This window comes from Heloderma suspectum, chromosome 2 (assembly GCF_057233095.1).
Source record: "Heloderma suspectum isolate Gila_16-S chromosome 2, 16-S_ref, whole genome shotgun sequence".
NCBI lineage: Eukaryota > Metazoa > Chordata > Lepidosauria > Squamata > Helodermatidae > Heloderma > Heloderma suspectum.
Window position 1 is genome coordinate 231,891,005 of NC_139459.1, and position 14,345 is coordinate 231,905,349.

Below are 14,345 nucleotides of genomic sequence, written 5' to 3' on the forward strand. Positions count from 1 at the left end.
GCTCTTCAACATGTTTATTAATCACTTGGAGGAGGAGGTGCAGGGAATGCTTGTCAGATTTGCAGATGACACAGAATTGGGTGGGATAGCTAATACCCTGGAAGATATAAACAAAATTCAAAGTAATAGGCTGGAGCACTGGGCAGAAAACAACAGAATGACATTTAACAGGGATAAATGCCAAGTTCTGCACCTAGGAAAAAGAAACCAAATGCACAGTTACAAGATGGGGGGTACTTGGCTCAACAAGACTACAAGCGAGAAGGATCTTGGAATTGTTGTCGATCACAAGCTGAATATGAGCCAACAATGTGGTGCGGCTGCAAAAAAGGCCAATGCTAGTTTGGGCTGCATTAATAGAAGTATAGCTTCCAAATCACATGAAGTACTAGTTCCCCTCTACTCAGCACTGGTTCGGCCTCATCTGGGTTACTGTGTCCAGTTCTGGGCGCCACACTTTAAGGAGGATGCAGACAAACTGGAGAGGGTTCAGAAGAGGGCAATAAAGATGATCAGGGGACTGGAAACAAAGCCTTGTGAGGACAGACTGAAAGAATTTGGCATGTTTATCCTTAAGAAGAGAAGACTGAGGGGAGATATGATAGCGCTCTTCTAGTACTTGAAAGGTTGTCAGAGAGAGGAAGGCCAGGATCTCTTCTTGACCATGAAAAGATGCCCTGAAGTGCATTGCGGGAGGAGACTGGCCCACAAACCTTGCCAGGTTTCTCACTGATTAACATGTTACTGCTTGTGAAACAACAGGAGTCAGTCCTGCAGAGTTATTTATGGGGCGGCTGGGGGTTGGACCTGATGGTCTTATAGGCCCCTTCCAACCCTACTATTCTATGATTCTGTGACAAGGAGGCTTGTGAGGCAAATCTGGTTTTGATTTTATTTCAGTTTGGACCTCTATTCCTCTGAGAGTTAATCCAAAATGTACTATCAAATAAGTTGTCTCCCTACTGCTGAAATTTGATGAGAAATCTGTTTAAAGATTGTTTCAAAATAAGCAATTTTTTTGTGTCCTCAAAACTGGTCTGAAAGGTGAGCACAATTTCAGTAAGTTCTCTATAGGTAAGGAAGAAGCATTTGTGTGTGTCATATAATAAATTTTGTGTGTGCGTCTGTGTGTACACAGACACACACACACACACACACACACACACAATAGCTATTTCTGTGAGAGCATAGGCAGGGCAAATCACTATAACCATAGTGGTCATCCATAACATTGTGTAAGAGTTGTTTTTCACTTTACAGAGAAAGCAAGTTGGTATTTTTATGGAATGGCTCAAATAAATCATAGCACAATCAAATAATTTTGACTGCTTATAAGAAAGATTCTTGGGGATGCTTTATTCCAAATCAATCTTTTAAAAAAAATTAAACTGCTTAACTGCAAGAATGATTATATATCAAATTGTTGGTGCTCAGGATTAAATAGGGTGGTTTAGAAATCCCATTCTAATCCAAAACTGCCCGCAGGAAGACACACAAGCTGGTTGGGTTCATCTGCTTGGAAAGCTTTATAGTTTTAAAATTACATGATTGTGAATTACACCAAAACCCCCAGTATTCTGCAGTCAGGCCTCTGACGTTACTTTTTCTCTCTTGCAGATGAGCCTCATGGTGTTGTCTCTATCACAAGTCGCAGGAAGGAAGCCTGGTAAGTGTTGACATTTCTAAAGGAAGAATTACAGTGTTTGGTATTTTTAATCTTATGGGCCAGTTCCCAAGGTCTTTCATTTGTACTGGAACATCAAGCTTAGTATAATGCCATTCAGTATAACATGTGCACCCTCACCCATGTAATCTTTCCTGGAAAATTTCCCTAGCTTTGCTCTGAAGTGGGTCATAGTCAAGTCAGAAATGCTTGCTCTTCAGGTCACTGGATCAGTTGATAGCACATACTTGTTCACTGATCCCAGGCACATTTATCTGAAAATAACCTCTGTGGAAATCAATGAGACTTGTCGCCAAGTAAAGCGTATAGGGTTGGGGTGTTAGTCCAATCTCTAAACATCAAGCTTTTAAATAGCATGATGCTTCAACCATTCATTATTAGATTTCTTTAGTCCTCATTGCCATATAGGCTTGGCAGAGGATATGTAGGTCCCACCAGCTACGCAAGTATCCTCCCCTGTCCATCTGTGATATTGGCTAAGGAACTGGAGTGATATGCTTGCATTACAAAGTCTAATGAAGTTTATAGTTCATTTCAGGCAGGCCTGCTATTCTTCCATCCTGGAGAGCAAGCAATCCACATGTCACTTCTGCTAAAAGAAATTAGCACAGGTGCAGTGGGTACAGAGGGGCAATCATAAAAATCTGCAGTTTTTAAAAAAGGTCCCAGTGATGATGGAGGGATGGGATGGGACGATGGCCAGGAGATGGGAGAGCATGAGGGCCAAACGACACGTTACATTAAGCATACATTTTAAAAAGCATGGTTAGCACTAGTCACTTTCTTTTTTGTGACAAAGCAGATGCAGGGACCCCAGTCTGAATCAGGGCCATGGTGCATGGAGAGGGGCTTAGTCCTTTCCTCCCTGCACAAGCTAAATTTAACCGTTGCAGCACTATAGAGTGGTTTGCTGTCAAATTTTGGCAGCAAAACATTGATTTGTTTTTCATTTTGGGTGGGCACAGAGGGCCTGTGGTGGGGTATGGCCCATGGGGAGGGGGGCTGGGAGGCAACAATGGCCCCCAGACTTCCTGCAGTAGCGCCCCCCCCCCCCCGCAGCTAGATAATAAGCAGCCTTTTTATTATTAGTATTTGTTTTCATGAAGGGTCTAAAATTGTCTTTTGTTGTTGTTGTGTCCGACTCTTCGTGACCCCATGGACCATAGCACGCCAGGCCTTCTTGTCCTCCGCTCTCTCCCAGAGTGCTCAAGTTCATATTCATTGCATCCGTGATGCTATCTAGCCATCTAATCCTCCGCCGTCCCCTTCTCCTTTTGCCTTCAATCTTTCCCAGCATCAGGGTCTTTTCCAGGGAGTTTTCTCTTCGCATTAGCTGGCCAAAATATTTGCACTTCAGCTCCAGTATCTGTCCTTCCAATGAGCAGTCAAGGTTGATTTCCTTGAGGATTGACTGATTGGCCTCCTTGCAGTCCAGGGGACTCGTAAGAGTCTTCTCCAGCACCACAGTTCGAAAGCATCAATTCTTCGGCGCTCAGCCTTCCTTATAGTCCACTCTCACAGCCATACATTACTACTGGGAAAACCATAGCTTTGATTATGCGAACCTTTGACAGCAAGGTGATGTCTCTGCTTCTTACTATGCTGTCTAGGTTTGCCATAGCTTTCCTCCTAAGGAGCAAGCGTCTTTTAATTTCATGGCTACAGTCACCATCTGCGGTGATCTTGGAGCCCAAGAAAATAAAATCTGTCACTGCTTCCATTTCTTCCCCTTCTATATGCCAGGAAGTGATGGGGCCAGATGCCATGATCGTAGTTTTTTTAATGTTGAGTTTCAAACCAGCTTTTGCACTCTCCACTTTCACCCTCAACAAGAGGCTCTTTAGATCCTCTTCACTTTCTGCCATTAGGGTGGTATCGTCTGCGTATCTGAGGTTGTTAATAATTCCCCCAGCAATCTTAATTCCGACCTGTGATTCATCCAGCCCAGTGTTTTTCATCATGTACTCTGCATATAAGTTAAATAAGCAGGGCGACAATATACAGCCTTGTCGTACTCCTTTCCCAACTTTGAACCAATCGGTTGTTCCATGTCTGGTTCTTACTGTTGCTTCTTGACCCTTGTACAGGTTTCTCAGGAGACAGGTAAGGTGGTCTGGTACTCCCATCTCTTTAAGAATTGGCCACAGTTTGTTGTGATCCACACAATCAAAGGCTTTAGCGCAGTCAATGAAGCAGAAATAGACGTTTTTCTGGGATTCTCTTGCTTTCTCCACGATCCAGCGAATGTTGGCGATTTGATCTCTAGTTCCTCTGCCTCTTTGAAACCCAGCTTGTACTTCCGGTAGTTCTCGGTTCACATGCTGCTGAAGCCTAGCTTGCAGGATCTGGAGCATAACCTTGCTGGCATGTGAAATGAGCGCAATTGTACGGTAGTTTGAGCACTCTTTGGCATTGCCCTTCTTTGGAATTGGAATGTAAACTGACATTTTCCAGTCTTGTGGCCACTGTTGAGTGTTCCAAATGTGTTGGCATATTGAGTGCAGCACTTTAACAGCATCATCTTTTAGGATTTTAAATAGCTCAGCTGGAATACTGTCATCTCCACTAGCTTTGTTGTTAGTAATGCTTCCTAAGGCCCACTTGACTTCACTCTCTAGGATGTCCGGCTCAAGTTCCGTGAGTGCACTATCATGGCTATCAGGGACATTAAGATCTTTCCTGTATAGTTCTTCTGTGTATTCTTTCCACCTCTTTTTAATCTCATCTGCTTCTGTTAGGTCCCTGCCTTCTTTGTCCTTCTGCCTTCTTTATCATGCCCGTCTTTGCACAAAACGTTCCCTTGATATCTCCAATTTTCTTGAAAAGATCTCTAGTCTTTCCCATTCTATTGTTTTCCTCGATTTCTTTGCATTGTTCATTTAAGAAGGCCTTCTTGTCTCTCCTTGCTATTTTCAAGAGAAATCTGCATTCCCTTGCTTTCTGCTTCCCTTCTTTCCTCAGCTACTTGTAAAGCCTCATCAGACAGCCACTTTGCTTTCTTGCATTTCTTTTTCTTTGGGATGGATGTAGTTGCTGCCTCCTGAACAATGTTATAGACCTCCGTCCATTGTTCCTCAGGCACTGTATCAGGTCTAATCCCTGAAATCTATTCCTCACCTCCACTGTATATTCATAAGGGATATGATTTAGGTCATACCTGAATGGTTCAGTGGTTTCCCCTACGTTCTTCAATTTAAGCCGAAATTTTGCAATAAGAAGCTCATGATCTGAGCCACAGTCAGCTCCAGGTCTTGTTTTTACTGACTGTATAGCGCTTCTCCATCTTTGGTTGCAAAGGACATAATCAGTCTGATTTCAATATTGACCATCTGGTGATGTCCATGTGTAGAGTTGCCTCTTGTGCTGTTGGAAAAGAGTGTTTGCTGTGATCAGCGTGTTCTCTTGGCAAAACTCTATTAGCCTTTGTCCTGCTTCATTTTGTACACCAAGGCCATGCTTGCCTGTTATTCTGGTTATTTCTTGACTTCCTACTTTAAAATATGACACAGGCCCTGTCCTCAAGTATACAATTTAAACAACACAATACAAAAAGAAACAAGTAAGGAGAAGGAAAAGGAGCAAAAAGCAAAGTTAGGTACCAGATCTCTCTATTTACATAATGACCAGGTAGAATGGCCACTGAGGTGACAATTCTGGGATACAAGGCACCAATAGACAGTCCCAGACAGCTAAGCCAGTGGAGCAGGCTTTCGTGCCTCAGTTCCTGCTGCAGCTAGGAAGAACAGTTCTTCTAAGAATGTTGTTAGTAGATCTATAGATGGAAATGGGCAGAAGCACGTATTTGAAATGTGCTGACCCATCCATTTTCTTTGCAGCAGCAAGGGGAGGTGGGGGGATAAGTGGCATGCATGATCCTAACTGTGGCTTGGAGCAATAGTATCTTCATAGCCCATGATTAGAAATGTGTGTATCTTTTTAAAAGCAACACTTCAATATGCAGTCTTCAGCAAATATGTGTTGCCTGTTCTTTTCAGCACCAAGACAGAAGACTGTTTAAAGTTCAGGAAACGTGGTTATAAAGCTGATTCAAGGGGATCCACAGATCAGAGAAGCACGGCTGTCTTGTGGGATTGCTCTACACGGGAGACAATGGGTAGTGTCTCCAAGGAAGAAAGCACTTTAGAGAGACTCCCTGGTTTGAAGGATTCAGCAAGCTCTAAGGAAGCAGCATGGCGAAATCCTTCTCACTCAAAGGAGCCCACTTCTGCAATGGAACCTAACATTATCAAAACTGTGCAAATGAATACTGATCAGCTAGAAGGGGAGCTTGAGCACTTAGACCCTGGCAAAGCAGCAGTGGAAGCTTCTCCACCACTTGCTGGAGCACAGACTGTCGGTGGGGACGAAAGATACCATAGCAATGAACCAAAGCAGCTAGAAGCCTTCAACAAAGAGCACTTAGACAAAAGGCAAGAGGTGGACAAGAAGGGCTTTCAGAGGTTTGACTGGCATTCTGAGCACAATGAAGGGCTTGGGCCTCCCTACAGAAACATAAATAAGCCAGCCGATGCAGCAACAAACCTCTCTGTTAGGGGACAGTCTGCACGAGAAGCTTCTTTGTTGGCTCTGCCAGTATTTAGAAAAATGCTAAATCCTCACTTGAGTCAAGCAAAGGCTGCTGAGAGTGCACTTTCCCCCAGGAAGGGGGGACAGGCAACGGACTCTGATTTAGGTGAAGTAAGTTCTGTTAACACAGCTGACTGGACATTACAGAAATCAGGGCCTCAGACAGCAACAGACCTTGCTGCCCACAAACATCCTTGGACTGTTAGGGCCAGAGACACTATGGAATGTGTTCCTCTGAGGTCTGTGGAATCTCCTTCCTGCAGCACCTATGATGAGACGAGGCCCTATATGTGCAATGTCCTGCTAGAGGGGCAGGGAAAAGATGATGTCAGCCAGGAGGATGACCCAGCTGTGTACACATGCATTGAATGCAGCATCTACTTTAAGATGAAGGAACACTTGATGGATCACATGCTTCAACATAACAGGGGACTAGGGCTGGATCAAAGCAGAGAGAACATTGGAGGTCAGTGTCAATTGACCTGTAATGAGTGTGGATGGGCTTTTGGGGATATTGGTTCTCTAGAGCAGCACAGGAGACTCCATCAGGAGTCGAGAGAAAAAATCATTGAGGAAATTCAGAAGCTCAATGAATTCCCAGATGAAGGTCGTGATGCCAGGCTACAGTGCCCGAAATGTGTATTTGGAACCAACTCCTCTAAGGTGTTTGTCCAGCATGCAAAGATGCATGTCAGGGAGAGGAAAGATCAAGGATTGAAGAATGTGAGCTTGTTTGGCACTTCTGGTGGTAGTGAACCACGGGACAGCTCCATGCACAACGTATATAGGCACTTCAGACCAAATGAGCATGTATCTGAAGTGACACAGGGACACAGTAGCAACAAAGGACTTAGCACTTGCATGCTTTGCAGTTTCCCTGCCCCAAATGAAAACATTTTAAAAGAACACATGAAATATACTCATTCCCACCCGTCCTGGAACACAGAGACCTTTGAAGCGGATATGAACCAGCCTGGAACTAGTAGGGATGCCTACAGCCCCAGCAGGTCAGGCCGACTTTCAGAAAGTGATTATATGAGCAAAGCAGACAGACTCTTTCCCCAGTCCCACTGTGAAACCATGCCCCACTACGATTCTCTCCCTGGCTTTACAGTGGGCCACCAGAGACTTAATAAAAACAATGGCACTAATAAAAAAGACATCCCCATGCCCGGGTTTCGGGCTAGGAAAAGAGCTCCCCACAGCTCTTCACATAAGATTGTAGGGATGTCCCCTCTTACCTCAGCAAAAGCATATTCTCCATATGCCCTGAAACAAATGAAGAATAAAAGCACAGCACTGCTACTTGAGGCTGAGAGAGAGAATGCCAAAAGCTATCCAGGTGGGCTAGAAGAACTGCAGCACAAATGGTTACCTGCAAATGATATTGGGAGTATGGAAGAAGAATTCCCCTTAGCAACAGAAATAGAATTAGCGGAGAATAGATACTTCAGGCCCTTTGTTCTTCCTCAATCTGCCTTGGACCTCAAAAGGACTTTCAGGGGCACCTTAAAGGCAACAGATTATCCAATCGCATCAGCGGGACAGCAGCATCAGTTACGTCAGATGGTTCCTATTGTTCTTGTTGATGAGATTAATCTTTATCCCAGAAAGATGAAGAGACCCAAGATGAAGATTCTCAAGAAAAAGTTGTCGCCTCTCTCCCGAGAATTTGGAATGGATGAGTCCCTTCCCTTAGGTGTCTTCCTATTAGATTCCTCTCTAGAAGGATCTCTCGAGCTGGATGATCTTCTGGATGCAGATTCGTCAATGCTGAAGAATGAGGAGCGGAAATGCCCATACTGTCCTGACAGGTTCCACAATGGGATTGGCCTAGCCAATCACGTGCGGGGCCACCTGAACAGGGTGGGTGTGAGCTACAATGTCCGTCACTTCATCTCTGCAGAAGAAGTGAAAGCTATTGAGCAAAAATTTTCCTTCCAAAAGAAGAAGAAAAAAGGTAGTATGTATTCAATTTATAATTTTTTCATTTTTTAAAATATTTTTCATTCCCTTGAAGATGGGTATGTATATTCCCGTTTTCTCTTCCAACAATAAGTGTTACAGCATCCTTGCAATATCTAGTTGGTATGGTGTTATGTGTGTAGTCACATGATCTAGTGGTGGGGTGGGTTTTCTAGAAGTATATTGCCTGTACTTTATGTTTTATTATGACACTGATTATTCTCTTTTTCCACAGTTGCAAACTTTGATCCAAGTACTTTCAGTTTAATGAGATGCGAATTCTGTGGGGCTGGCTTTGATACGCGTGCAGGGTTGTCCAGCCATGCTAGGGCTCACCTGAGGGATTTTGGTATCACCAACTGGGAGCTTACCATCTCACCAATTAACATCTTGAAGGAGCTACTAGCCAATTCATCAGAACACCCTATGCTTCAGTCTGCGCTAGGAACAGATCCTTCATCTCCAAATCAAGAGAGAGAGATGCTTGGGTTTAGGCCTGGCAAAAGCACGACTCCCATATCTGAATGCAGCATTTCACAATCACCTTTCTCCCCATTCCCTCTTTCCTGGGGAGATGAGCCCATGCAGTCCTTCAGAGATGGTAAGCAGTTTTTAAACTTTATGTGCATCCTGGAAACAGTGCTAACCTAAGTAAGCAGTCTTCCGCCTTTACTCTCCCTGAATATAAGCTTTACGGAACAACATGAAGGAAATGATGGTGTATGTTGTAAATTATAAGCAGAAGTGCAAGGATTTTTGTAAAATGGAAGGTTCAGACATTTTGTAGGAGCCCACTGAGGGAGAAATAGAAACTTGAATGTGCCAGTGGGAGGATCTCCTTGATGTGTTCTGATTTCCATCTTCTCTCCCCCCGCCTCACACCTATTCCATGTAGTGTCTACTGAAAGATGCTAGAGCTCAAGGCTTTCTGGAAGTCATAGGCTGCTCAATCCCTGGCTCAGTCTAGTTCTGCTTCAAGAACGGATTTTGAAGGGAAAAGGAGAAAGTTATTTTTTTAAGTGAGGAAAGTGTAGAGAAGGAAGCAAAAATGGCAAAGCTAAAAATGGGAATAAGAGAGGAGATATTGAATAGAAATGAAAACAAAAGAAGAATAGAGTGGAAAGGATTGGATCCAAGATGAATGTATAAAAGAGCAAAAAGTGGAGAACATGAAGAATTACAAAGAATGTTAAGGAGAAAAAGGATTCTGTGGAAAGCAAAGGTGGGAACTGGGTCCTACACACAGCAGCAAACATTGGGGAGAGGGAGTAAGTCTCAGTAAGTCACAAGGCCCAATTTTAAGTAGGCAGTGCTACTGGGTATCGAAATTTTTACACCCCTGGTGAAAAGGTAGTTTGAACATTGAAACTGGTGAGGAGTCCAGCTGTACTATGAAGTGTTCCATTGTTTCCTCCAGTCATTGTCTGATGCTTGCCTCAAAATCTGATACTTCTTTTAGAACAAGAAAAAGCATCATATTGCCATCTCCTTGGCTAAATTCTGATGAATCACATTTCAGGCCAGCATATTATGACTTAGGTTATCTTGTTTATAACTGTGACAATTTAATATCTCAAGGTTAGGGGGTTTTGTCCATAAAGTTTGCTTGCTCGGGCATTTTCCCAATGGGAAAATATCCATGGGACAGGGGTAGTCCACAATTTCACATTTTATCTATAAGCTGCTACGTGTACATACTTGTATATGGAATAACAGATAGGAACTTTCAGTCTTCATCCCATTCCCAGTGCAGCATCATTTTGTACTGTACATGTATGTTCAAAGAGCAAGTATGTTTATATACCCCCCAGGAGTTAGTAATTTGCTGCCAGCAGTCTGAACATCGTTGGTTAGTCTGAGGAATTAATGGGTACTATTAGACACGCAGAGACATGCTGTATTTAGGAAGTGACACATTTCTGATCTGTATGTCTAGCTAAAGGAGAAACTGGACATTGCTGTACCTACTCTTGGCATGCATTTCTGATCCCACATAGGACTGTAGTGTTGTTGTTGTTTTGCCTGTTCATGCATTGAGGTGTACTGCCCCAACTCCGCTGCTGTCAGATTGCTTACTTGTGAGCAATTATTATGCACATTGTATAGCTAACGTAAGACGTTTCAGATTTAATTTAGACATGTACGTTATGTACAGTGAAATAAGTGCAAGACAAAACAATCTAATGGATTCTATATTCAAATACATGGATTGATGTGTGAGATGATTTTTGTTGTGCGAGAGACATTTCAGCATTTCGCTAAAAGGCTAATAAGTTGCTTCAGGGTATGTTTGACCTTACTCATGTGAGCCCCATATTCAGCTGAGGTTCATTTTTTCAACATTACGAGGCTTCTGAGTCTGTAGGGCAGTCCTCCACAGCTTATACAGTGGATGGTATGATACCCTTTCCAGTGGCAAAGTAAACTGACATAGAAGAAGTCAGAAGTATTTCTATAGAGGATGAAGACTCTCTCTGGCAATAGAAAAAGGCCATTCTTTTAATGCTGCCAGTCAACTTGTTTGTGAAACTTATTGAAGCCTGCAGAGGAAGATGCAGGTGTGAATTGCTACACAATGCTTTGATGCTGTGAGTAAGTTGATATGAGCTGCTCAGTCTGTGGAATGCCCTGAAGCAAGTGCAAAGGATGCGAAATGGCCGATTCAAAGGGAACGTTGCAAGCACTGCTACATTGTGAAATGCAGGAATGTTATATGACTGACTCAGAAAATGGTCTGTAGGCACATGATGCATCACTACTGCTAAAGTTAAACAATTCTGGGCCTGTGAACTGCCTAGATTGGTCACTGCCTGGGAACCATATGTAAGCCACCCCAGGCTCTTCAGAGGAAGAGCAGGGTAGAAGTGTGATAAATAATCCATTTGCAAGTTGATCAGCAAGAAATATATCAGTTTGTTATACGCAAGCTAACCAAGTGGGCGTTTCTACAGGGGGATTGGAATTACTGACAAAAAGCAATTTACAGAGATTGTGCTGTGTGCTTCTTATTCTATGAAAAGGTCATCCACATTCAGAACTGTAAAAAATCTGCAGGTGGCTTTGCAAAATGGAGACCTCATGTAGCTATAAGGTCTGCCTAAGCACACCAACAACTGTCTGAAACATAAGCATATGGTGTCATCAATATGCACACCCTTATTATTGCTCCTATTAATATGCACCTATCTGTTGATAAGAGAACTGTTTTAGACTATTTAAAACTGTTATTTACCCTTGCAGAAGGGTACATTTCTGTACTGTTTTTTTAAGCTCCCATGGGGAAATTAAGATGGGGACTCAAATAGAAAGCTGGCTCTCATGGGAAACCAAACTTTGGGGTTTGTCACATGGAGCTTTTATCCTGCTATTGAGGTGGCTCTCTCTTGGAAGTTTGTGGGCTCTTTAGATGACGCTGTTACCCTCCAGGGTGTCTCCTGCCATTTCCTCCAGCCTCTCTCGTGTTTGATGACAGTATTCCAGCTGAGCTATTAAAAATCCTAAAAGATGATGCTGTTAAAGGGCTGCACTCAATATGCCAACACATTTGGAACACTCAACAGTGGCCACAAGACTGGAAAAGGACAGTTTACATTCCAATTCCAAAGAAGGGCAATGCCAAAGAGTGTTCAAACTACCGTACAGTTGCGCTCATTTCACATGCCAGCAAGGTTATGCTCAAAATCCTACAAGCTAGGCTTCAGCAGTATGTGAACCGAGAACTACCGGAAGTACAAGCTGGGTTTCGAAGAGGCAGAGGAACTAGAGATCAAATCGCCAACATTCGCTGCATCATGGAGAAAGCAAGAGAATTCCAGAAAAACGTCTATTTCTACTTCATTGACTACACTAAAGCCTTTGATTGTGTGGTTCACAACAAACTGGCAAATTCTTAAAGAGATGGGAGTACCAGACCACCTTACCTGTCTCCTGAGAAACCTATACAAGGGTCAAGAAGCAACAGTAAGAACCAGACATGGAACAACCAATTGGTTCAAAATTGGGAAAGGAGTACGACAGGGCTGCATATTGTTGCCCTGCTTATTTAACTTATATGCAGAGTACATCATGAGAAACGCCGGGTTGGATGAATCACAGGTCGGAATTAAGATTGCTGGGAGAATTATCAACAACCTCTGATATGCAAACGATACCACCCTAATGGCAGAAAGCGAAGAGGATCTAAAGAGCCTCTTGTTGAGGATGAAAGTGGAGAGTGCAAAAGCTGGTTTGAAATTCAACATTAAAAAAACTAAGGTCACGGCATCTGGCCCCATCACTTCCTGGCATATAGAAGGGGAAGAAATGGCAGCAGTGACAGATTTTATTTTCTTGGGCTCCGCAGATGGTGACTGTAGCCATGAAATTAAAAGACGCTTGCTCCTTGGGAGGAAAGCTATGGTAAACCTAGACAGCATAGTAAGAAGCAGAGACATCACCTTGCCAGCAAAGGTCCACATAATCAAAGCTATGGTTTTCCCTGTAGTAACGTATGGCTGTGAGAGTGGACTATAAGGAAGGCTGAGCGCCGAAGAATTGATGCTTTCGAACTGTGGTGCTGGAGAAGACTCTTACGAGTCCCCTGGACTGCAAGGAGGTCCAATCAGTCCATCCTAAAGGAAATCAACCCTGACTGCTAATTGGAAGGACAGATTCTGAAGCTGAAGCTCCAATATTTTGGCCACCTAATGCGAAGAGAAAACTCCCTGGAAAAGACCCTGATGCTGGGAAAGATTGAAGGCAAAAGGAGAAGGGGACGGCAGAGGATGAGATGGCTAGATAGCATCACCGATGCAATGAATATGAACTTGAGCACTCCGGGAGAGAGCAGAGGACAGGAAGGCCTGGCGTGCTATGGTCCATGGGGTCACGAAGAGTCGGACACAACTGAACGACTGAACAACAACATCTCATGTTTTCCCCAAATGCAAAAAAGGTGGTATTTTTTCCAGCCCATGGGACAGGAGCACCATGACCTCCCTGTGAAATTCTCCAATAGCGGAAGAAACCGCTGAGTCTGCCTGCTGTGAGCGTTTGTTTTCACTTGTTGGGGGCGCAGTCAGGATGAGATTTGCCAGGAGCAAGGGCAAGAATCACCTGCGGATTGCGTCTCCTGCCTCTGCATTTCTCAGTTGGGTAAAATGCCTCCCTGCAATGGAGACACTTCTGATCCCCCACCCCACCAAGCTCAGAAGCAACATCCTCTCTTGTTTCAGAGCACCCTATTAAGTTCAGTGGGGCTTACTCCCAAGTAAGTGTGCTGAGGGTTGCAGACTTGCAGGCTGATCTTATGTCTACTCAGAAGTAAGTTCCACTGAGTTCCATGCGGCTTACTCCCACCTAAGTGTGCCAAGGTTTGCAGACTTACAGCACAATCTTACATTTTATGTCTACTTAGAAGTAAGTCAGAGGTTTTCTGGAGGCTGTGAGAAAACAGTACAGCAGAAGTTAAGCTACAAAAACAAGACTCCCTGCCCCCCTTTGCACACATGTCAGGGAGGGAGGAAGACACTCCCTCAGTTCAAACCACGCAGCTGCCATGTAAAGAAGCCCTTCATAATCCCACAAAGAAACCGAAAGCAGGAAGCTCCGGAAAGGGTGTGGGTTTTTGTGGGGTTTTTGCTTAATGTAGAAACACCCTTTGATGTATTTTTGTTGCTAGTCAAATGGATTTAAATCAGCAATTTAGAAAAAGGAAGGACATAATAGAGGCTTATAAAATTACAAACAATGTAGGAAAATGCAGAAATGTGAGACCTCTGCCTGCCTGCAACAACTCTGTTGGACAAGTTCTCACAAATAGCAGATAAGGTGGCAAATTTGAATGTAAGAAGAGCCATACTGTATCAGACCAAAGCCTATCTAGTTCTGCATCCTGACACTGGCTAGTCAGATGCCTATGGAAGCCCACAAAAGGGACAAGAGTGTAACGTCACCCTCCTTGTGTTCCCAGCAACTGCATTGCCTCTGATACTGGAGGTAATGTATAGCCATCATGATTAGTAGCCATTGATAGCCTTATCCTCCATGGATTTGCTATCACTACATCTTGCTATAGCAAATTCCATAGTTTAGCTACGCATGGTGTGAAGAAGTACTTTTTATCTGTCCT

At 43.6% G+C, this 14,345-nt stretch overlaps 1 protein-coding gene across 8 annotated transcripts in view; it reads left to right on the top strand.

Moving 5' to 3' along the window:
* The window catches only part of WIZ (WIZ zinc finger), a 94,025-nt gene that overhangs the window by 57,311 nt on the left and 22,369 nt on the right, over window positions 1-14,345 (top strand). For 6 of the 8 annotated variants that reach the window (XM_084838401.1, XM_084838399.1, XM_084838400.1 and 3 more), the window contains exons 3-5: window positions 1,618-1,666; window positions 5,680-8,234; window positions 8,472-8,837. In XM_084838401.1, the coding sequence (XP_084694527.1) occupies window positions 1,618-1,666; window positions 5,680-8,234; window positions 8,472-8,837 (2,970 nt within the window). The remainder of the gene's footprint in view (window positions 1-1,617; window positions 1,667-5,679; window positions 8,235-8,471; window positions 8,838-14,345) is intronic. The other 2 variants (XM_084838403.1, XM_084838405.1) reach the window with 1 other exon arrangement.